This window comes from Pseudochaenichthys georgianus, chromosome 7 (assembly GCF_902827115.2).
Source record: "Pseudochaenichthys georgianus chromosome 7, fPseGeo1.2, whole genome shotgun sequence".
Taxonomy (NCBI): Eukaryota; Metazoa; Chordata; class Actinopteri; order Perciformes; family Channichthyidae; genus Pseudochaenichthys; species Pseudochaenichthys georgianus.
Genome location: NC_047509.1, coordinates 7,383,807 through 7,409,214, shown reverse-complemented (window position 1 = coordinate 7,409,214; position 25,408 = coordinate 7,383,807). Strand labels below are relative to the sequence as shown.

The window sequence follows — 25,408 nt, the reverse complement described above, 5'->3', positions numbered from 1 at the left end:
TAAAGTAACTGAGTTACTTTTGAAATGAAGTAACTAGTAATGGTAACTAGTTACTGGTTTTCAGTAACTAGCACAACACTGCTTATAAGTGATTTATAATTGTTATAAATGGAGGAGAGATGGTGCCCTTATTACTACTTTTACCCCTCCCATGATTACAACATGTTCATTAGCTCTGGGTCAGATTCATTTGGGTGAATAAAGTCCTACTTATTATTTTATTGGTTGCCAAAAATGTTTCATTTAATACTGTGCTGCATTTTGCTTATTTTTTCATTGTTACTGGTTTTAATACAATGAACAAAGTGGGTTAGTGAGTGTAAGTAATGAAAGAAAGGCATTGAGGAACTGAAATTACTGCTAATATATATTTTGGTTGCAACTCGTGGTTATTACTCAACTACCGCCGGTCTGATGATACAGAAAGTGACGTTACTAATCAACAGACTAAACAAAGCAAGAAGCAACTATAAAACCAAAGAAGCAGTACAGAAGAACAATGGTTGATTGCAGATTGTCGAGCTGAAACACAAAGGCTTGTTTATATTTTCAGGGACTAACTCATATTTGTAATGAACTACTTTTTTTAAATAGACTCTGTGTTAATCCACAGAAACCAACTACATGTTTTTGGACTGATATGAGACGATGCACTCACCAGACAGTGCAGTGCAAACTTTAACCGACCAAATATAAATATATAAAATAGATAAATTAAAAATAAAAGAGAGACTGATATAAATATGTAGTTAATGTACTCACTGAGGAAGAAGAAGCCGATCAAAGTGTGCCTGACGTTCATGTTTGAGGCTCTAATGGTTTAACGCTGTCTCTCACTTCTGACTCCACAAAGGAAGTGCTCTACTTCTTTACTGATAGATTCTCCTCCTCCAACACACCCCACAAACTCTACTCTGCATGTCATTATAATCAAGTTTATATATTTATATTAAAACTAGACTTGTTTATATCTTAAAGGGGTTCATTTTCAGGTTCATATTTGTATTTTGTTCCTCTACTGTGACATGTCTCCATGCTTAAATGTTCCAACAGCTCTTTATTTTTCTGCTGCTGCACCTCTTTTCACCCTCTGTCTGATACCAGAGCCCAGTCTGCTCTGATTGGTTACACACACAACAAACCCCCTAGTAGACCCCCCCTCACACACAAACACACAGACACACACACACAAACAATAATAACTTATAACACTCCTTCTTGTTAACCACCAACTGTGTGCAATATATATATATATATATATATATGTCGTTAATAACTGTGCAATATATCCCTGGCCGCTAAATCCTCAGAACTGTTACAGGATGTGTATTTTATAAATTGTGTAACTGTTTTTTTATCTTTAATATGTTTTTGTATGCATGTTTAGGTAACATTAAGCTGTCTTTGACTCTTCTCTGCTGTAACAATGTAAATGTCCCCTCTGTGGAACTAATAAAGGTATTCTGATTCTGATAGCTGGCCGGCTCTGTTGTGATTGGTCAACCGCTACGAGATGTCCCGCCCCTTAGCCTATAAAGTACAATGTAGTTGTAAAGACCTACATTTGAGAAGAGACTCTGAACATCATGTTTAATCAAATAAACCAACAACACTGGACTGATGTGAGACCAAACAGAGTTCACTCATGAGTTTCCCATCTGCTGCATATTTTGAGTGATCGTCTGTGAATGAATAAAGAAAAACAGTCAAATAAGAGAAACTGATAGAAATATGAAGTGTGTGAACTCACTGACGAGGTTCATGGTTGAGTCTCTGATGGTTAAAGCTGCCTCTCTTATGTCTTAAGGGATTGCTTCACTTCTGTAAATTATCGATGTACAGTATATAGGCTACTACTATATCATGTGTTCATTTATTCTAGTTCAAACACTAATGTACTTTATAAAATAAATAAAAATAATTACACTTCCAAAAGATGCTTCAAACATGACGCTTGCTTTTTATTTTATATTTAAAAAATAAATAGGATTATTTGAGAAAAAGCATCTTCTGCGTGTCCAAACCGTCCAAACTCGTTTGTACCCAAAGGACGAAGTAGAGGACGTTATCTGGATCACCACAGGGGGCGCTGTGGGACGAGGACCCTGCACGGAGGGACACATCCTCCTCAAAGCGGGTGAGTTTACACGGGTCCTCTTCAGTCTGCAAGATAACAAAGAAAAGTTTATACCATTCAAGTTTACTTGTCAAATGATCATAATTTCATCATGGGAGCTGCTTCATTTGAAAAGTTTATCTCCTTTCTTTCAATATGGAAGTTCTCTCTGTTCACACATCTGAACTTGGCGTGGCTGGCGTGTGTGGCTTTATAAATAATTCCACCCTGCACTGGTTCCTGTTTCTTAAGAAGGCAACGGGTTATACTGAGAAACAAACGCTGATGATAAGCTTTGACTTTAATGGGACGAAGCCTGCGAGCTAGTTCAGGCAGTCAACTCGAGCACCAATGATACATTAACACGTGACGCACCTCGTCCCTCTAACAACCAACCAAACACATTCTCCTAAACATGCCGCTCTATTTAAGCTGCCAGCTCTTCCTGCCTCTGCCTTTTAGGCATTTTAAAAACGGTAAAAGATAATAAAAGAAACATTAAAAGAAAAAATACATGAATAAAAAGTACATGAATAAAAAGTTACAGTGCCGTTTAAGATATGAATAGTTCACACAGAAGTGCCACTTTACTGATGAACACATTGGCTCAGTTTCAATTAAAAGCAGCGACAAAAAGAAAAGTCTTCAGCCTGGATTTAAAAGTAGTCAGAGTTGCAGCGGACCTGCAGGTTTCTGGGAGTTTGTTCCAGATATTTGAAGCATAATAACTGAATGCTGCTTTACCATGTTTAGTTCTGACTCTGGGGACAGAAAGCTGACCAGTCCCTGAAGACCTGAGAGATCTGGAAGGTTCATAATTTAGCAGAAGATCAGAAATGTATTTTGGTCCTAAACCATTAAAAAACCATTCATAAACCAGCAGCAGTATTTTGAAATCTATTCTTTGACACACAGGAAGCCAGTGTAAAGACTTCAGAACAGGAGTGATGTGATCCACTTTCTTAGTGTCAGTGAGGACTCGAGCAGCGGCGTTCTGAATCAGCTGCAGCTTTCTAATAGATTTTTTAGTGAGACCTGTGAAGACACCATTGCAGTAGTCGAGTCTACTGAAGATAAAGGCATGGACAAGTTTTTCCAAATCCTGCTGTGACATTAGTCTTTTAATCCTAGATATGTTCTTTAGGTGATAGTAGGCTGATTTAGTAACTGTTTTAATGTGACTGTTGAAACTCAGGTCAGAGTCCATGACTACACCTCGATTTCTGGCTTTATCTGTTGTTTTGAACATTGCAGGCTGAAGCTCAGCGCTAACCTTTATACGTTCTGCCTTGGCTCCAAAAACCATTACCTCAGTTTTGTCTTTGTTTAATTGGAGAAAGTTCTGACACATCCAGTCATTGATTTGTTCAATGCACTTACTCAGTGTTTTAACTGGAGAATAGTCTCCTGGTGAAATGGTTGTGTAAATGTGTGTGTCATCCGCATAGCTATGATAACTTATTTTGTTGTTTTTCATTATCTGAGCCAGTGGTAGCATGTAGACGTTAAAGAGAAGAGGCCCCAAGATGGAGCCTTGAGGAACCCCACATGTCATATTTGTCAACTCAGATGTGTATTTACCTATAGAAACAAAGTTGTTTCTGTCCTTTAAGCAGTGTTGGGTGTAACGCGTTACAAAAGTAACGCAGTTACAGTAATATATTACTTTTTGCTGTAACGAAGTAATGTAACGCATTACTAATGAAATGTGGGTAATATATTACCCGTTACAATGCTCAGTAACGCAGTTACAACACATTTTAACCCGAAATTAAATGGTGTTTTGTTTTTTAACAATGTACTAACATAGCGAGACATTCCGACACCAGAGATAAATTGTGCGGGTAGATTAGTAAACCTGGTGTTTACCCTTCAGGCTTCGCGTCGGGATCTTCGGGGCAGTTGAATGTTATTCACCCTCTATTCCACAAAGAGAACGGAGCGAAAAATACTAACAACAAATTGTATCAGCTGCGCGTGACCTGCTCCGCTGCGCGTGCATCATTTCCAAAGTGCTTCCACAGCAGTGACACACATCTGTGGATAATCATTTATACGAAAATGGTTAAAGCAACCATCACTAAACGCCAGCAACACTGCATCTACTGCAGACTGCAGCAACAGGTCAGATGGGAACATCACGTTACCCTCCGTTGTGGACACTAGCTTACTCCCGCCTGACTCGCCGCCCTCAACCCCGGAGCAGCACTCTTCGTTGCCCGAAACTACGCCGCCCCTCTGCGGCCCGCAGGTGCCAGGATACCACAGCAAAACAGAGCCTGCTCAGGTAAATCTAAACAAGTACCCGCCTGTACAGTGGGGTTAGGTGGTCATTTTGCAGCTCGTGGTATACAAATAGACAAGGGCTAGAATATGTGAAAATAGTGCCATATTCTGCCATGCCTGTAGAAATGTTGGGTCAAAAATAATGCATACAATAGCACAGATGCCTTCACCACGAATGGCTACACAAATATCTCATATCCCAAGTTTATCAACAAGCTAATGTTGCAGCTGAAATGTTTTCACCCACGCTAACTTTACATGGAAGTTGCCCCATATACAGTCCACGTTCTCCTGGCGAGACCTCAAATCATCTTCGTATATCTATCAAACTGTAGATCCTACACATCCACTGGACGTGGATTATAAAAGTACAATATACACTTCTCGCTAGAAATCTAATAAAAAAGCATTTTAATGGCCAAACTATTCCACAATTTAGGATTTTCCAGAGAGGGTTATTTGTGAATAAACGACCCTCCGGAGCGTTTGCAATCGACAGGAGCATGTTGTTTCTTACACGACCACTAGAGGCGCTACACTTTAAAACGTGTCTCTGGGTCGTATTTAGCTGCTGAACAATCGACCTATATGGTCGTTTTTTGTAGGAGGACAGGCTGTGTTGACCGGTCACAGAATGGGAACAATAACATTATGGCTGAAGCAGCCTATGTCCTTAAAGGAGATAAACAGACGTCAGGGTTGGTCCTGTACGTCATATCTAGGTGTCTAGGTCAATTATTTCCCTAACAGGTACATCTATGTGAAATGTACAGATTTGTTATTTATATTTATAGTTAATATTGCTTTGAAAAAACGTCCAGCTTAAAAGAAGCAAATGTCTTCATATTCAGTCTTCACTCAAGTAAAGTACATGTCAGTACCAGTAGAGTCAGTGTTGGAAGAAGTACTCGGCTCCTTTGCTTGAGTAAAAGTACATATGTTATGGTCTTAATATAATAATAATAATAATATAATAAAAGTCCTGATTTCAGCATCAAAATGTACTTATAGTATAGTATAAAAAGTAAAACTTGAATCTGAATGGTTTTATGTTTTGAATAAATGTACTTTTAAGAAGTCTGACACTACAGTTTAGGAACACATTTCTGCAAAACTGATGACATTTCCATCAGCTAACCTTTGTGTTTAGAGCAAGCAAAAGCAACAGGGTGAACATGGTACTGCACTTCATGCAGCTACAGGCTTAAAGTAAAGCCTTCAATTTCCCAGAAGTCATTAATCTGAGTTATCAACAACTGTCAGGACTGTATAAGGTATATTTTAAACGCCCTTCCATAAACATGTTTCAAAAAGGTTTTATGGTCAACACGTTTTATTCTCACTGAATAAGCTTCTGACTTTGTTTATTAGCTCCTCGTGGAATGAGGGATAAAATCAAAGGTCAACAGTCAATGGCTTTAGTCAACGTCATGCAACAATAAATTACACCTTTCCTTTACATGTCTGACAATTAAAAGATAATTCATGAATACATAAAACAAAAATTCCTTAATATTCATGTAAAAAGGTTAAGTTATTCGGTTTGTCAAAAAGTCATGACTGTCTTGTGGGTTTTTATTTTTAAAATAAAATTCATTGTATTCCTTTTTTTTAATGGCACGATTTTATCCGGATAATTTGTTATCAGTTAACTCCTCAGCCAACGCGGTCATTATTAAACTGTTATATGGAGTTTCATTTTTACGTCTATACTTCAGTGAGATTATTGATTTGTGTTATTTAAAGAAATAACAAGATAGAGAAAGGTCAATCGTGCCGTGCAAAACTCATGGTCACTTTTGTGATTACATTTATACTGTTCAAATCTTTCCATCAGTGACATCAAGTGAGACCTCTATCAGGCACTGTGGAGGAAGCTGTCACTCAAACATAAAGGGAACATTAAGATCAAACTGTGTCATGTTTTCTGTTTAGACAATCGGCCCAAGAGACTTTGACATGTAATACATGTGCCTGTCGAATAGGTATCTATGTCAAATGTACAGATTTTTTACTTCTATATCTAGTTAATATTGCTTTGAAAAAACGTCCAGCTTTAAAGAAGCAAATGTCTTCATATTCAGTCTTCACTCAAGTAAAGTACATGTCAGTACCAGTACAGTCAGTGATTGAAGAAGTACTCGGCTCCTTTGCTTGAGTAAAAGTACATATTTGATGGTCTTAATATACTCCGACACAAGTAAAAGTCCTGATTTCAGCATCAAAATGTACTTGTAAATCTGAATGATTTTATGTTTTGAATAATTGTACTTTTAAGAAGTCTGACACTACAGTTTAGGAACACATTTCAGTAAATCTGATGACATTTCCATCAGCTCACCTTTGTGTTTAGACCACATTATGACAATTAAAAGATAATCAATGAATACATGAAAATAATGTTCCTTAACATTCATTTAAAAAGTTATTCGGTTTATGAAAAAGTCATGACTGTCTTGTGGGTTTTTATTTTAAAATAAAATTCATTTTATTCCTTTTTTTAATGGCACGATTTTGTCCAGAACATGTTATCAGTTAACTCCTCAGCCAATGCGGTCATTATGAAACTGTTATATAGAGTTTCATTTTTACGTTTATACTTTAGTGAGGTTATTGATTTGTGTTATTTAAAGAAATAACAAGATAGAGAAAGGTCAACTGTGCCATACAACATCTGAAACAGAACTAGCCGAAATGTAGAATCAAAATACATATTCATGAGCTTTTATCTGATGTGTAGTATGAATGTTATACTGAGTTAGCTTAAGCGAGGCTACATTTTCAATATTAGCACAAAAACCACAATTGAAAGAAAAACAGAAAGTCTGCAGCAGACTGCAGCTGTCCGACTGACCGTGTTTGGTTTCACTGAAATATGTTTAGGTCCTTAAAATGATCATTGTCATGTTCATATTAGTATGTAGCACCTCCTCTGTGTGTGGGAGAGAAGTCTTGATGTCTTCAATTTGAAAGATAATTACAAAAAAGTACTAAAATAAAAACGAATACATGAAAGTCAATGTTCTCTATAATGCACTAGAAAAGGTTATTCAGCTTTTCCTTTTTATACACTCAGGAGAAAATGATGACCATGGGTGCTATAAATATATTAACTATATAAATAGTTCGATTTGTTTAACAAAATATGTTGTGTGTCTTTGTTAAGAAAATCATTGAACATTGAACACATAAATCCACCCGTTTAGAAGATCATAAAAATGTACTCTGAAGCTGTTTTTTTTCTCTTTTGCTTTCTGTTACACAATAGACTCATTTTATTATAGGCAAAACTAAATATAGGAAGGTCAGTTGGGCTATTGCTTTAAAACCCTACATTGTGTTTTCAGGAGTCATACTATGGCTGTTTGCTATCTGTTTTTATGCACTTATCTTTTTCAATATGTTTGATATCTGTGTTTCGGATGGTGGACGGTTAATTATGACCCCACCCACCTAATGTCAACACACTTTCAGTTTGAGCTCTTTATAAAGACATTAGTTGCATGCTCTCAGTTCACTTCTTGCTCACTCGTTGACGCAGAGCTCCTTCACATCGAGCAGCCTCCTTCAGGTAAATTATCTATTTAGTAAAGTTTATTATGCAAATGAAATGTATACATGCTTTGTGGTAGGATTTGTTTATCACACTAAAAAACAAATGGTGCAGTGTCAATAATGTATCCTTCTGCTGCATCTAATTACAGTACAGAATAATAAATGTTTTTTGCATCTTGTTTTTTTAAATTACATTTATGTTTGAGATAGTTCCCACAGAGAAACACTATCTCTAATCTGCCGCCAAAATGTTCCCTTTTCTTTCAGAGTATAAAATCTAACCCAAGGATGTCAGGTAAGCAATTATTGTCTAGAGGAATACGTATGTACAGTAAATGCAGGTATAAACTGTATTCAGTATTAATGTTTTGTTTAGTTAAACATTGCATATCATGGGAGACATTACATTATTAGGTCTATTCTATTGATTTGAAGCTTTCAAAGTCAAAAATGTGTTTAAAAGTAAATATATACTTGTCTCTAAATAAGTTGATAACAGGGAGATGATATTTCAGGAGTAAAGTGTTGTTACGTGTTGATGTTTTGTGATAATGTTGTAACCCTATGAGAATGAAGTCAAAATTCTGAAAGAAAAAACACATTTAGATAAAAAGAAAGACGAAGAAAATATGTGTGGGCGAAAGTAGACTAAAATAGCATCTGTACTTTTCTTTTTTCTTGCAAAATCTGATGTTGTGTTTCAAACCAAAGGGCCCAGCAGCAGAGCAGAAGGGCCTGGTAAAGGCGATGGCTTCGTCACAGCAGACCTGGGCAGTGCTTCAGCCTCTGCTGGTCCTTTGAAAGATACCGTCGGTCTGTCAGCAGACACCGGTGTTGGTGTTAGTGCTGATGGTTTAGAGGCCAAGGTGCAGGGATCAGGCTTCACCTTGGGCCGTAAAGTGAGCGCTTCTCTGTTCGGCCTTGAGTTTGAAGTTATGGTAGACCGTAAAGACAATTAATTGAAAATACAGTGTGATTGTTCCTTTTCCTGCCAACAACGTTCTGTCTTCCAATCAACTTCATCATTGTTGGTTGAAATAAACTTCTCTGACACTCGAGCAATGTTTTTCACTCATTATTTGTGTGTGTTTTACAAAACATCCTGCAGCCTGCGGATCAAATCTAATGTTGATCCTAAACACAAACAAGTTAATAAAACGGTTGCAGATTTGCATAGTAAATTATAAATGTATACTATAATATTATAGTATAAACAAATATAACAATAATGTTATTGTAAAACAATACATATTTAAAGAATAATATACTCATTGAGACAAAAAGCAAAAGTAAATCAGGGAAATTTAATGTATTTTTTAACATATTGCAACTCTCATTCTTTTCTATACATTTTGTTTTGTAAATGTATAATATGTAATCATCCTGAAAAAGTTTGGATAATTAGCAGAAATATCGTGCTATGTAAATCTGTGGAGTGATGAGGCCCGAGCCTAGACGCCAAACTCAACTATATGCGGCTTCTAATAAACATGTTGTCTGACTGAATTACGTTTATACTTTAGGGAGATTATTGATTTGTGTAATTTAAAGCAATAACAAGATACAGGAAGGTCAACTGTGCCATACAACGTTTGAAACAGAACTGGCCGAAATGTCTTTTTAGTTTTTGAAAAAGGATTTCCATGAATTTGAAATCACATTCATGTCGTCCTCAGGATGATTTGAACATTTAAAACTCTTGCCATAATTTATACCATTTTCCAAAGTGATTTGCTTCCTGACTAACATGTTGTATCACTTGCTAAAGCATACCAACAAACACGCTGAACCAAGTACTACTGCAGGGGCCGGAACCGTGTGTGTGTGTGTGTGTGTGTGTGTGTGTGTGTGTGTGTGTGTGTGTGTGTGTGTGTGTGTGTGTGTGTGTGTGTGTGTGTGTGTGTGTGTGTGTGTGTGTGGTGTGTGTGTGTGTGTGTGTGTGTGTGTGTGTGTGTGTGTGTGTGTGTGTGTGTGTGTGTGTGTGTGTGTGTGTGTGTGTGTGTGTGTGTGTGTGTGTGTTATTGTGGTCTTCAACACTTTTAACTGTTGGTGCTGCAAAAAGTACCTTTGAAAAATCACAAAATCCTGCAGGATCAAAATACAATATTGATGAGCTTTTATCTTATGTGTATAAATAGTATACTGAGTTAGCTAAAGCGAGGCTACATTTTCAATATTAGCACAGAAAACCACGATTGAAAGAAACACACAGAAAGTCTGCAGCAGACTGCAGCTGTCCGACTGACCGTCTTTGGTTTCACTGGAAAGATTTTACACAGGTCCCTATAATGATCATTTTCAGGTTCATATTTCTATGTAGTGTCTCTACTGTGACATGTCTCCATGCTTTAATGTTCAAAAAGCTCTTTATTTTTCTCACACTGCCTGTGCTGCAGCACTTCTTTTCACCCTCTGTCTGAAACCAGAGCCCAGTCTGCTCTGATTGGTTAGCTGGCCGGCACTGTTGTGATTGGTCAACCGCTTAGAGATGTCCCGCCCCTTAACCTTTCATGTACAATATGTTGGAGCGCAAGCCAATAGAAGCGCAAGTTTTAAATAGTGATGTCACCATGTTACAGAAGTAAACCAAGAAGTCCAAAGGAGGTGTTTCAGGCAGGAAGGGGGGGACAACAAAGGTTGTTCATTTGTGTGTACAAATATACAACACAGGCTATATACATATATATATATATAAGTATACATATACAATTATACTGTAATATATATATATACTGTAACTGTTAATTTGATTGGAGCTTTGACAAATATATCTTTGTTGATGTATGACGACTTCCCCGGGCAATCATATGGTATAGCTAATGAATCAAACTGGGTCAAAACGTGTTGTGCCCACATGCAAAGGTTGTACGCTCTGGCTTATCCCTGCGTGGTATTTTATAGTAATAGCAAACAGCTACGTTCAATTCCTTTAATTGTATATTGCAAGTGCAATAAGAAGCTACAGGGACGTGAATCTACGTCGGTAATATTAACTTTATTTAATACAAGATGTACATCATACAGCCCATGTAGTATAATATTTTACAAATGATGAATTACAGCAAACATGTGCAATATATCCATTATTACAGCTCCGTGGGCTGGCAGTAAGGCGATATGGGTCCGTTGTTATTGTGCATCCATGGGTAAAGACAAACTCATGTAGTACTGAACACGTAACTTGAACGTGCCGGGCGGCGAGGTCCCGTGGGTTAGATGCGTGTTCATAATGCCGAGGAAAATAACTCTCAGAATAACGTTATTAGCACATTTTTACAACTTGAGGACCGAATGTTTTTAATAAGGGCTATACAAACGTTCATACTGGGTAGTTTATTTAGTTTAAAAAAAATTATCCAACGATTTACAGACCACTATTTCCCCATGTAAGTCAATGGGAAAAAGTGTTTCCGGGCCTGGCAACCAAACGGAAGTGTAGTACCGCCGTTTGACCACAACGAATATTTTCCTCAGAGTCCGGCGCACTTCCTGTGGGCTTGGACGCGAGGCGACACAACAGTTGGGTCCGTCTGTGTCAGTTATTTGGTGTCAGCTTGGTGTGTCCCTACCTTAAAGGTAGCAAGCCGGGTTCATTTAGTGGTAACATAAGGGCAAACATAAAAAACCTTGGTGTTACCTTCGATCAGTCTATGCTACTATAAGCATATCAAACTCCTGACCCGTATAGGCCTACCTGTTTTTTCCATCTCAGGAACATTGTCAAGCTCAGGGGGGTTCTATCAAATGCAGAAATGGAGATGGCTATCCATGCCTTCATTTCATCCCGGCTTGATTATTGCAAAGCCCTTTTTTCCTGCCTCAATAAAACATCAATAAACCAGAGCGACAGGTCCAAAATGCTGCAGCCAGCATTTGTGTTTAGAGAAATTATGAAATGTTGCAGGCAAAAGCAACAGGGTGAACATGGTACTACACTTCATGCAGCTACAGGCTTATAGTAAAGCCTTCAATTTCCCAGAAGTCATTCATCAGAGTTAACAACAACTGTGAGTTGGGCCGGATCTACGGTTCTTTTCTTTTTTTTATAAGATGATATGGGCTTACAGTTACAGTATGTCCAATTTTAAAAGTGTTCTGCTCTCGAAATAAAATAAATTCTTATGAAGGAAAACATCTTCTTGCTTTACTAACATAATTTATTTTTTTCTTTTGTACAACTTTCAATATACACTGAACAAAAATATAAATGCAACACTTTTGTTTTTGCTCCCATTTTTCATGAGATGAACTCAAAGATCTAAAACATTTTCTATATACACAACATAACCATTTCTCTCAAATATTGTTCACAAATCTGAAAAAATCTGTGATAGTGAGCACTTCTCCTTTGCCGAGATAATCCATCCCACCTCACAGGTGTGGCATATCAAGATGCTGATTAGACAGCATGATTATTGCACAGGTGTGCCTTAGGCTGGCCACAATAAAAGGCCACTCTGAAACGTGCAGTTTTGCTTTATTGGGGGGGTCTGGGGGGGTCCGAAAACCAGTCAGTATCTGGTGTGACCACCATTTGCCTCACACAGTGCAACACATCTCCTTCACATAGAGTTGATCAGGTTGTTGATTGTGGCCTGTGGAATGTTGGTCCACTCCTCTTCAATGGCTGTGCCAAGTTGCTGGATATTGGCAGGAACTGGAACACGCTGTCGTATACGCCGATCCAGAGCATCCCAAACATGCTCAATGGGTGACATGTCCGGTGAGTATGCTGGCCATGCAAGAACTGGGATGTTTTCAGCCTCCAGGAATCGTGTACAGATCCTTGCAACATGGGGCCTGCATTATCATGCTGCAACATGAGGTGATGGTCGTGGATGAATGGCACAACAATGGGCCTCAGGATCTCGTCACGGTATCTCTGTGCATTCACAATGCCATCAATAAAATGCACCTGTGTTTGTCGTCCATAACATACGCCTGTCCATACCATAACCCCACCACCACCATGGGCCACTCGATTCACAACATTGACATCAGAAAAACGCTCACCCACACACGCTGTCTGCCATCTGCCCTGAACAGTGAAAACCGGGATTCATCCGTGAAGAGAACACCTCTCCAACTTGCCAGACGCCATTGAATGTAAGCATTTGCCCACTCAAGTCAGTTACGACGACGAACCGGAGTCAGGTCGAGACCCCGATGAGGACGACGAGCATGCAGATGAGCTTCCCTGAGACGGTTTCTGACAGTTTGTGCAGAAATTCTTTGGTTATGCAAACCGATTGTTGCAGCAGCTGTCCGAGTGGCTGGTCTCAGACGATCTTGGAGGTGAACATGCTGGATGTGGAGGTCCTGGGCTGGTGTGGTTACACGTGGTCTGCGGTTGTGAGGCCGGTTGGATGTACTGCCAAATCCTCTGAAACGCCTTTGGAGACGGCTTATGGTAGAGAAATGAACATTCAATTCACGGGCAACAGCTCTGGTGGACATTCCTGCTGTCAGCATGCCAATTGCACACTCGCCTTTTATTGTGGCCAGCCTAAGGCACACCTGTGCAATAATCACGCTGTCTCATCAGCATCTTGATATGCCACACCTGTGAGGTGGGATGGATTATCTCGGCAAAGGAGAAGTGCTCACTATCACAGATTTTTTCAGATTTGTGAACAATATTTGAGAGAAATGGTTATTTTGTGTATGTAGAAAATGTTGTAGATCTTTGAGTTCATCTCATGAAAAATGGGAGCAAAAACAAAAGTGTTGCATTTATATTTTTGTTCAGTGTATAATTCATGTGTTTCTGTTTGGGTCTATTACAGAGAGTTTTAATTAATGATATTACATTTCATGGTGTGTCATTGGGGGCACACATATATGACACTACAGAAAGTATTACAAATACACTGGAATGAATTTACATCTTAAATGATTAATATATACACAAAAAATGTTTACAAATATCCAACCTTCAAATTGCTATTTTAAATCAACATTGCTTTGCACACTTGCTAAAGATCATTTGTGTGGAAATCTCAGTTCATTTGTAGGGCTAAGCGAGTATGGCCAAAGTATGTGAGTAAATCTCACTGTAAACTATCACCAAATTCGTACCGTGTTATTATGACCCATCACACACACACGAAAACCAGACCCATCCAGTTACACGGATGGTTTGGCAGGGCCGGATATAGTTGGATGTTGAACGTCTGCCTTCAAGCTGCAGCACCGCCCGGGCTCCAGAGAGTCTACAAGTGCACAGAGGAGAAATGTTTGCTTTCCCTTTTAGTTTACTGTAACTGTCAGTGCTGCAAAAAGTACCGTTGAAAAAAAGGTTTCACTTCAACAGTTTATTTTAATCATATCACACTCTTATTTCAGCTTCTGCTTTAGCTTTGATGAAGCAGAGAGCAAATCACAAAATCCTGCAGGATCAAAATACAATATTCATGAGCTTTTATCTCGTGTAGTATAAATGGTATAGCTAAAGCGAGGCTACATTTTCAATATTAGCACAGAAAACCACAACTGCAGCTGTCCAACTGACCGTCTTTGGTTTCACCGGAAATATTTTACACAGGTCCCTATAATGATCATTTTCAGGTTCATATTTGTATTTAGTGTCTCTGTGACATGTTTCCATGCTTTAATGTTCAAAAAGCTCTTTATTTTTCTCATACTGCAGCCCTTCCTTTCACCCTCTGTCTGAAACCAGAGCCCAGTCTGCTCTGATTGGTTAGCTGGCCGGCTCTGTTGTGATTGTCAACCGCCTCGAGATGTCCCACCCCTTAACCTTTCAATGGAGCGCAAGTCAATAGAAGCGCGAGTTTTAAATAGTGATGTCCAAGGGAGGTGTTTCAGGCAGGAATGTTACGGTGGGTGAAGCCAGCAGGACCCAAATGCAGATTATACTGATATTGCCTTTATTTCAAGGATAAAATAATAACTTGGACAAAACAGAACACTCACCGGTGATCTCAGTCACAAACAAAAGACGAACCAACACTGAACACAGGAAGAGACTAAATACAGGGAGGGGTAATCACGAGACGAGAAACAGCCGGGCAGGGGAGGAGAAACACAAGGACAACAGGGTGGGTAGAGGGGGTCTGGAGGACGGGTTTTGGGCTGACAGCCCAGGAGCACAGCGGAGGGCCAGGAAGGGAACTCGGGCGGACGGCCCGGGGGCAAGGCAGAGTCCATGGTGGGGGTCTCGGGCGGACGGCCCGGGGGCAAGGCAGAGACCATGGAGGGGGTCTCGGGCGGACGGCCCGGGGGCAAGGCAGAGACCATGGAGGGGGTCTCGGGCGGACGGCCCGGGGCAAGGTAGAGTCCATGGAGGGGCGAAGACCACAGCGGGCGAACTCAGGGGGCCGAGCATGAGGGCGAAGGCAGCGGCAGGAAGGGGGCCGGGCTCGAGGGCGAAGACCGCGGCTCTCAGGGGGCCGGGCTCGAGGGCGAAGATCACGGCTGTCAGGGGGCCGGGCTCGAAGGCGAAGATCACAGCTGTCAGGGGGCTGGGCTCGAGGACGAAGCAGGCGGCAACGGAACAACTCCGGAGGCCGGGCAGGAACCGGTGGGACAGGCTTCGGCAGGATCCCCCACGGAAGAGGACCGGGAGTTGGCAGGACCCCCGGCGAGGCAGGTGGCGGCGGGACCCCCAACGGGACAGGACATGGAGCTGGCAGGAACCCCAGCGGAACCTCCAACGGCACAGGACATAGGGTTGGCAGGACCCCCGGCAGAAGAGTAGTCGGGGGACCCCCAACGGGACAGGACATAGAGTTGGCAGGACCCCCAGCGGAACCTCCAACGGCACCAGATTAGGGACTAGAGAAGGGATTTGAGTAGAGATTCGAGAGGGAACTCCAGAGGGGACTCGAGTCGGTCGGTACGCCGACAGGACTCGGGGAGCTGGCATCGGCCGGTAAGCCAGTCCTGGAGCCGAAACTGGAGTCGGGACCATGGCTACTGGGGCCGGTACTGAAGCCAGAACCATGGCTGCTGGGGCCGGAACCATGGCTGTGTGGGCAGGCACTGGAGCATGGAACCATGGCCACTGGGGCCAGAACTGGGACCGGAATCATGGCTCTTGGGGCTCGGTTTGCTAGCCTGGACTTGCGACTCCTTCTCTTAGAAGCCACCTGAAGGCTCCGTGGACCTCCAAAAGCCAGACGAGTTCCAGAAAACGACTCCTGGACAGGAGCAGGAACTGGGGCAGAAGCACGGGTTGACTCCAGACGGAACCCACCGAGGCGTATGGTGCCAGGTTGGGAATTGGGAGTCAGGGAGCTAATGGCGCGTTTCCACTGCAGCGGGTAGCTCGCTTTAAGCGTGCCGAGCCATGCGGGGCCTGTTTTTGGTTGCGTTTCCACTTGGCCTAGTTTTGGCCCGGGGCTACTTTTTCACCTTTTTTCTGGCCCGACTAAATCGTGGTTCTCGGGCCAGGAACAACCAGGCTGAGTCGGGCTGAGTATGCTAAACTAGAGAGAGAATCGCTGGCAAGGGGGCTACAACTACAACAAGATGAACATATTTGACCGTGATTTAATTGCAATACACGTTTCAAAATGATGCCGAAGTAACAACATACTGATACCGGTTAGTAAAAACCATGAATTAATGCTTTGACAAGTCTGCAGACAGACGGCAGGCGAAAAACCCTTTTTCTAAGCTAACGTTATATATGCTCCGACCGTCCACACTCACAACAACGGCCTATACAGACATAAATAAACCAGCACAGGCAGTCTGTGGTTTATACTTGTTTAACTTTTGTCTAGTTTCTGAACAGATATGAGGAGCTGTGAGCTCTGAGTGCTAAGAGCTAACCGCTGTGTTGTTTTTTGGGGCGCTCATTGAAGATGACGTCACGGCTCCGCCTACACTGCGTTACTATAGTAACTACCCCAGTTCCTAAACTGTAATGCAATCGCAGCATTAAAGTGAGCCGGGCTTAATAAGGCCTAACCAGGCCTAACCAGGCCGAGCGAGGCCGAGCGAAAACGCGCAGTGGAAACGCGCCATAACATGCCTGGGGTTAGTAGGCCGGGAATCACACAACGAGAGGTAGTGCAAAATCCAGCCAGGTAAGAATTTCACTAAACCAGGTTTCTCCATAGCCATCTGGTGCGCCTCAGCCAGAGCAACCTCTCGCTGCTGAACTCCGGATGCTCCCCTTGTGGAAATTGATGTGAGATATTGTACCGAAGAAGTGTGTTACATTTGAAATGGCAGAAAGTCTTGTTGCAATTTCCAGATATTAAAAGAGGTCCCTTGAGTTTCTCTGGTAATTATCAATAGTAGCAGTTAAGTGAATACTGTTCAAACAATACCTGTGTTTGTGTTTTATAGTGAATTCTCTGTTTTATCCTTTCATAAATGTGAGGACTAAAATGGCGATAGACAAAGGGCTGTTAAGAGTAAACTGGGTTTTATTGCCATGTGGGGGAGGTGGAGGTATGCAGGACAGGGTGCTAGGTGGGGGAGAGTATATTCTGCTTAAGATCTCTAGCAGGCCATGTTTCAGGGAAGTCTACATATCTTTAATAGTATATGTGTGGGTTTATACATTCCTGTGTGTTAATAGTTGAAGGAACAAAAGGTACATTTTTCCTCTCAAATATAGAGGTTTTTTTATAGATTCCTGAAACAATGTTCCCTTTTTCTTAAAAGTAGATTAGCGCAATAGTCTTTTTCTTTGACTTTTTACCTGTTTATCAAAAGGGTGTTTTAAGCTATTTGTGAAGAAGGAAGATGCAGAATTAATGGAGATTTCTGTTTTGAGTGTAAAGATTATCCCTTAGAATGTTTTTCTGGGTTAAACCATCGATAGGCTTTGCAAATTGGGAGGAACATTTCCCCTGATTTTAATGAGGTGCATCCTGCAGGCCTTCCCAACACCTGTGGCTTTCATAGCTGCCCGCGCTGATTCCCTGTGAGACAGCGTGTTGGTAAATGAAACTCCACCCCTTTCTGTTGGTTTTGGGACGTGCAACTTGTTGCTTCGTCCTCTCTTCTCTCGCGGCCCGGACCGGGAGGTCGGGGCAGCCCGTGAACAAGGCCAGGAGTAGGCATACTCCTGACATTACTCATATGATATGGCTTTGTATGGTAATGTATTATATGGTATTGCATTATTACCTTTTATGATTAAAACAGATTTTTGTTTAACCCTCGTCCTGGTTGTTTTGAGTGCTTCTTCTTTTAAAGCAAGCTCATTAGGAACGGCGCGGAGAAAAGTAGTACCAACTCCTTCACCCTCCACTTATCAGAGCAGCCAGCCAAAGAAAAGGAAACACTGAGTAATTCCAGCTCAAAAGGATCTGCTGGGCCCATCCTTGGTTGGTTCGTACTGTTACGGTGGGTGAAGCCAGCAGGACCCAAATACAGATTACACTGATATTGCCTTTATTTCAAGGATAAAATAATAACTTGGACAAAACAGAAGACTCACCGGTGAACTCAGTCACAAACAAAAGACGAACCAACACTGAACACAGGAAGAGACAAGACTAAATACAGGGAGGGGTAATCACAAGACGAGAAACAGCCGGGCAGGGGAGGAGAAACACAAGGGTGACAGGTGAACACAATCAGACAATTAGACACACCAGGGAAACTAACGACAGGGAGGAAAAACACAGAGAGAGGGATCAGACAATACCAACCCAGTCTCACGGCATTTCGTGTTCACCAACACGATTTTTAATCTATTGATTCGTGTTCACCATCACGATTTGCCCCTTTTTTTCGTGTTGTACAGCACGATTTTAAAAGCAATGTATTTCTACTGGTAACGTGTTTCGTGCCTGCAGGCTGCAGCACGTCTTTTTCTCCGGTCGGGTCGTGGAAGACCGGAAGCTGTGTGGTTCATAAAAACATGTTCTTACTCAATATCAAGCCACAATTATTGCTTTTATTTTAAATCGTATAATTTCGGACTTTTGTTGCCGTCTGTGAGGAAAATAAATGGGGCTCAGAGCCTCAGGATACTGAAATCTGTATTTTTAAATATTTCTTTCCTTCTAATTTGTTATTCTTTTCAAAATAACACACTGTTATTTACTCACCAATAACACACAATTATCCTTGCTTTTATTTATTGGTTTAATTCCATAATCTCTGGCTTTTTTGGTGTCCGTCAGGAACTGAATTTCAAAATAAAAAGAACCGGAAACAGACGTAGGCCTATAAGGGACATTTCGAGCATCATTGCGATTGTCAACATTTCTGAGTTTAGGATGGCCGAAGACACTACACTACCCATAATCCCCAGCTATCGTTTAGGAGTCCTTACGCAGAGCGTCAAACAGCTGTGTGAAATGGAACGAAACCACGCCAGATTATCCAAAACTGGAATCGAACACCCTCCCAGAACTACACATGCTGGCTATTGTGTTTCGCAAAATGTTCTATGGGACGTCTCTACTGAACGTTTTCGTTTTTCCCACAATTAGAAGTTGCCAGTATTAAACACATTGCTCTTATCAAATGTAAAACATATAATTAATAAATGGGTGAAAATCACTTGTGTCCATAATGCGCAGCATTAATATATACCCACATGACAGCTCATTGCTACTTTGTAATTCTACTCCACTACAATTCAGAGGTTAACCTGGTATTTTTACTCCACTGCATTTATTTGAGTTACTTTGCAGATTCTGATTAATTATGTGAAATATATAAACAACCCTTAAATCAGACTTTAGTTACACCTGAGTAAAATTCAGGTAAGGTGATTGTCAAGTGCCAACAATCAGGAGAGATATTTGATAGTTGGTGCTTGAGAAGACTAAACATGTATCTGCAATTGACATGAATGGAAACAAGTAATAAAGTATATTCATTACTCGTTATTGTCTACTAATAGTTAATTAAAGACTGTATATTATGGCTATTTTGCACATCCCTTTCAAGATTTTCAAAGGTTTATTGACATATCATATACACAACTACGGTGTAGTTATGCAATGAATGAAAAACTTGGGTCACAGGTTCCTCAACAGTGCATTACAAGACATCTATCAATATGTGTGTACCTCCACCATTAAACTGTCATATTCTGCACATTTCTTATTCTATCTACATACATAAGAGTATAATTAATGTGTATAATATCAGTTAAAATAAGTGCTTCAAGATAGTTAACATTGCAGGAAAGCAATATATTAGACGTTAATTACTTTGTCAGGCTTAATATTTAATATTTAATGTTTAAATAAAGGTTAATCCGTTTTTCTGTTTTGCACCTCCTCCTATTAATATCTTTGTACATCCTGCACTAAACTGTTTTATTGTAGAGATCACTTATAGTATCTTCTTGATTTTTTATATTCTATATTTCTATATTTATACTTTCCCCCTATGAAAGTATGTACTCTTAATATTTTTTTATTCAAATAAAACACATAAAAACAATAATTCAATAACGTGCTTTAACCACTAGGAGGTGCACACAAGGTGCACACAGCCATAATAACTTTGTATTATTAGTGTGTATGTACAACATCTGAAGATGTGTAGTTTTATTCATGCTTTCACATAATTTTACAGCATATTGCTATACTATTTCAGACTCAGTATTTACATTCTTATATTCAAAGAAAATCAGTAATATCTTTAAAAACTACAGTCCTTTTCTATCAGCTGTGCACCGTTATGGTGTAAATATAACCTATCTATGAATTAGATCAAATGTAAAAGTCAGCCGAATTAGTGTTGATACTGCAAGGAGACGTATTGTGTGAAGAGAAATTGAAGATGTTGTTTAATTGTTGATATATTTATGATCCACGTCAAGTATTCAGTTTCGGCGCCATTTCTTCCAGTTTTTCCAAAGGTCTTCTCATCAGGGCTCTCTAAATAAAGAACTACGGCAGATCTGTAATATGTAATGCAGCCGAACCGTGTATTACAATGCCGTTATGTGATGACTTTCAAAGAGAAAAGCAAGAGCACTCGGAATTAAGTATTATTTTATACTTTTAAAATGTTTTCCGGATTTCATATAATATAAACACCAACTCCCAGCATGCATTGCGGCTAACACATCCAATCAGCGAGCTTAAAACCATAGCTGAGGATCTTGGGTAATCGCTCGAAATGCCTACGTCTATTTCCGGTTATATTTATTTTGAAATTCAGTTCCTGACGGACGCCAAAAAAGCCCGAGATTATGGAATTAAACCAATAAATAAAAGCAAGGATAATTGTGTGTTATTGGTGAGTAAATAACAGTGTGTTATTTTGAAAAGAATAACAAATTAGAAGGAAAACAAGATTTAAAAAATACAGATTTCAGTATCCTGAGGCTCTGAGCCCCATTTATTTTCCTCACAGACGACAACAAAAGTCCGAAATTATACGATTTAAAATAAAAGCAATAACTGTGGCTTGATATTGAGTAAGAACATGTTTTTATGAACCACACAGCTTCCGGTCTTCCACGACCCGACCGGAGAAAAAGACGTGCTGCAGGCACGAAACACATTACCAGTAGAAATACATTGCTTTTAAAATCGTGCTGTGCAACACGAAAAAAAGGGGCAAATCGTGATGGTGAACACGAATCAATAGATTAAAAATCGTGTTGGTGAACACGAAATGCCGTGAGACTGGGTTGGACAATACACAAGGGAGACAGGGGCCCTTTCTCATTTCTCTAACTCCCCTCCTCGACTCCTATCCTCGAGACTTAGTCCCGCCCACAGGAGATGCGAGCGGAGGAGCCGAGGAGAGAGGAGGGGAAGCAGCAGGCGGTTAGACAAATGAGAACTCCTCTCCTCTGAGCGGTCATTTTAAAGAGACGTCCATTAATGATGACAGGAGGCACAGCAGCCCTCTGTCTGATGGACAGATGTGTTCATGACGAGTTATATATTTACTTTGATTCATTCACAGTGCGGTATAATGAGACAATAACAGGCTACAGATGCGGACACACACACACACATATATATGTATATATTTATAAAATACAATTTCAGAATCAAACAGAGCACTCTCATAATAACGTAACACTATCGGAGGCTGGATATATCCCCCCCCCCTCTCCTCTCTCTGGTCGCTACAATGAGGAAAATAAATTACGGGCCAAACGTTTTATTTACAAGTATTAAAAGTAAGCAGAGGAGACAACAAACCAACTGAGACCTGTCTGTCTGCTGCATCTACGCACTGTACAACACACACACACACACACACACACACACACACACACACACACACACACTGTACAACACACACACTTACACACTGTACCACACGCACCCACACCACGCACACATACAGTTCCTAAAACAGGCTACAGCCGTTGTGTATTTTATTATGTGAAGCACTAAATGGTTTTAGACATTTTTAAAGTATCGACTCTTTGTAGATAAAAAAGGACTTTTTGGCTTTGTAAATATTACTTTGATTATATGTTTAAATTCTACAATACATTACTATTTCAGTAATTTTACTCAAAATGTCTCCTTTTATTGAATGTGTTACTTGTGTTTCTATGTAATTTTGAATCTTCATTTTGACAAGTGAATTTTAACAATAGCACTAAGTAAATATTACCTAAATTATTGTATTGACTGTACAACCTGTTAAAGCTATTAACATGTACATGGGAAATAACTGTGGGTGACGTCAGGGGAGAGTATTTCCCGCGCACATTGCCCCCGCAGACAAGCACGGACAGTCCACTCAGAAGGTTGACATTTGAGTGGAACTTGAAGACTGCTTGGTCGACCATTTCATTTGAATATTCATCCATGTGGAGTCATGTGAGTATGTTTATGTGCTTGGTTAACTTGTTACATTCCTATTAGCTTGTCAGCTGAAGTCAGTAGGCCTATTTGGTTATTAAAAATGTAAGGCCAAGTTAGCTAACATTAGCCGACAGAGTAGCTGGCTAACTAGCTCGTTATCGTGCTAGCAAACTTAGCCCCGTTTCATGCAAGTTGCACACATCAGATGTAATATATATTTTTTAAAGGCTTATTTGAAGCTTCAAAGTTGTTTTGACTACGACAACATTCGCCGTTTATAATGGAAACTATGGCACTGGCGCAATTTTTAAATTTTGAATAGTTTTTTATTTCGGAGAGGGGGGTGTTCATGGCTCCAGCTCAACAAAAGAAATACTCAACAGTATGTGCGACGCTACGTGATGCGGTCAGTTTCACTGCAGCCTAGAGAAGGACAAAGTGGTCAAGGAATATTATATTTGCAATGAAATATGAACAGCGCGATTTAAAAGGAGTGTGTTTGCCTCGATGGATTCACTGTTGGCGCTTTTCCAGTGCAGCACGTAGCACAGTTTGGTTTGTCCCGGCCCGTAACAACATACTGATACCGGTTAGTAAAAACCATGAATTAATGCTTTGACAAGTCTGCGGTTTGTACTTGTTTCACTTTTGTCTAGTTTCTGAACAGATATGAGGAGTTGTGAGCTCTGAGACTCCGTTTACACAAAACGGGTTGTATCCGCATAGTTTCTCTTGCGTATAGCCCTTTCATTTATACGAGGCCGTAACAAAACGATAGAAACGGCCCCACAAACGATAACGGGTCCCAAGGTGGATAGATTTGCAAACGAAACGCTCTGGGGGGTCAAACGTCTCCATGTAATCGCCTCTATACGATCATTTCCCGATAGATGAAGCCATAGCCCCGCCTCTCCCCACCTCTGCTGCTCACTGCTGTAGCATGGTCAGTAGCTACTGCTAGCGCTACTGCTACTGACCATTCTACAGATGTTAGTACAACATCTACAGCTCGACCGTGCTACCGATGTTAGTGAAAAATCTACAGCTCCTCTACCACAACCATCAGCAACAAGTGGACATGGAGAATTACATGAACTACTACATGTTGCTAAATCCACCACGGGGCATAAACAGAAGCGCAACCATGCTCCGGGGTCTTCTTCCCTGTTTTTGGTATATTTTGTGGCGGCAGCAGCGCCACTTACAGGCCTGGCATATGTACTACAGCGGGTCGAGCGGTCTCGTCTGAACACAGACACGTTAAATGAAACGAATGCGTGTGAACGGAAGACTTTTTTGAAAACGCGTACTGTGCATAAATGCAAACATTCCCGTGTAGAGGCAGGTCTGTCATTGTATTGAACGGTTGTATTTTGGATAAAAGTATTATTACGTTATTTTTACTTTGCGTATTGATTAGCCTTGAATGCAGTGACAAGTTGTATGTATACATGTGTGATAGAATTATTTTTTAAATAACATTTTACATGATAAAAATGGTTCTGAATGTATATTGTTGTGTTCATATTTAAGCAATAAATTGCAAGACAGTAAGTTCTGTAATTTACATAATTCATTTCTAATGTACTTTCTATATATTTCACATGTTACCAAGGGAAATTGAGTCATTCAGCAATTTCGTCTTCGACAGCTAATGCAGAGTAAGTTCATCAACTCAGTACTGTTAGAAGTTTAAGTTGACATATAAATGTTTTTGTAACATGGTTTAGTTTCAAGAGGTTTAAAGATTGAATTCATTTGTGTTTTTTTCAGATTCCACTAGATGGGTGTGCAAAATATGTAGCTTTGAATCTAACAAAAGGACATTATTCGTTATTATTAACTGTGCGGTCTGGAGTCACTGTGGCACAGACTGGACCGCTGGTGAACAGCTGTTATAACGGGCCGTTCAGGTGTTCAGAGCAGAGCTCCCTGTCAGAGCGGCAGAGCGTGATGTGCACTGAAAAGTTTTTCTGTCGCAATATTATCGTTGAGCTAGCTAGCATACATTGTCACTATCTGCTAACGTTAGCTTTAGCCTTCGTTTTCTAATAGTTTTTCATAGGCGATAAATGGAGGTGGTATAAGTATAGATCTTGTACTTGAGTAAAAGTAGAAGCACTCAGATATTGTACTAGAGTAAAAGTAGAAGTACTCAGATCTTGTACTTGATTAAAAGCAGAAATACTCAGATCTTGTACTTGATTAAAAGTAGAAGTACTCAGATCTTGTACTTGATTAAAAGCAGAAATACTCAGATCTTGTACTTGAGTAAAAGTAGAAGTACTCAGGTCTTGTACTTGAGTAAAAGTAGAAGTACTCAGGTCTTGTACTTGAGTAAAAGTAGAAGTACTCAGGTCTTGTACTTGAGTAAAAGTAGAAGTACCAGAGTGTAGGAATACTCTGTTAGTAAAAGTCCTGCATTCAAAATGTTCCTCAAGTAAAAGTAGAAAAGTATTATCATCAAAATATAGTGAAAGTAGCGACAGTAAAAGTAGTCGTTGTGCAGATTGGTCCATTTCAGAATAATATATATGATATGTTTTATAATGATTGATCATGAAAGTGTTCTCAAAGCTGGTAAAGGTGCAGCTAGTCTGAATGACTTTGTATTCTGCAGGGTAGCTGGTGGATTTACTCCAGGTGGAACTAAAGTCTGATTCAACACTTGATTAGATTTCACATCATTCATCCAGATCTGTAGAGTAACTAAAGGTATTAA

General features: G+C 40.2%; 1 protein-coding gene and 1 long non-coding RNA gene across 3 annotated transcripts in view; one reads left to right on the top strand and one right to left on the bottom strand.

Moving 5' to 3' along the window:
- The window catches only part of LOC117449570 (3-hydroxyacyl-CoA dehydrogenase type-2-like), a 99,833-nt gene that overhangs the window by 1,468 nt on the left and 72,957 nt on the right, over positions 1-25,408 (bottom strand). The window contains exons 4-5 of one of the 2 annotated variants that reach the window (XM_071203724.1): positions 2,044-2,163; positions 1,563-1,682 (exon numbers count right to left, since the gene is read on the bottom strand). In XM_071203724.1, coding sequence (XP_071059825.1) covers positions 1,644-1,682; positions 2,044-2,163 — 159 coding nt within the window. In that variant the 3' untranslated portion in view covers positions 1,563-1,643. Of the gene's footprint in view, positions 1-1,562; positions 1,683-1,935; positions 2,164-25,408 lie in introns of those variants that run through there. The other variant, XM_071203723.1, reaches the window with a different exon arrangement.
- Positions 7,892-9,015, top strand: LOC117449571 (uncharacterized). The gene is made up of 3 exons (XR_004552492.1): positions 7,892-7,973; positions 8,225-8,252; positions 8,669-9,015. It is a non-coding gene; the product is annotated as an uncharacterized lncRNA (long non-coding RNA).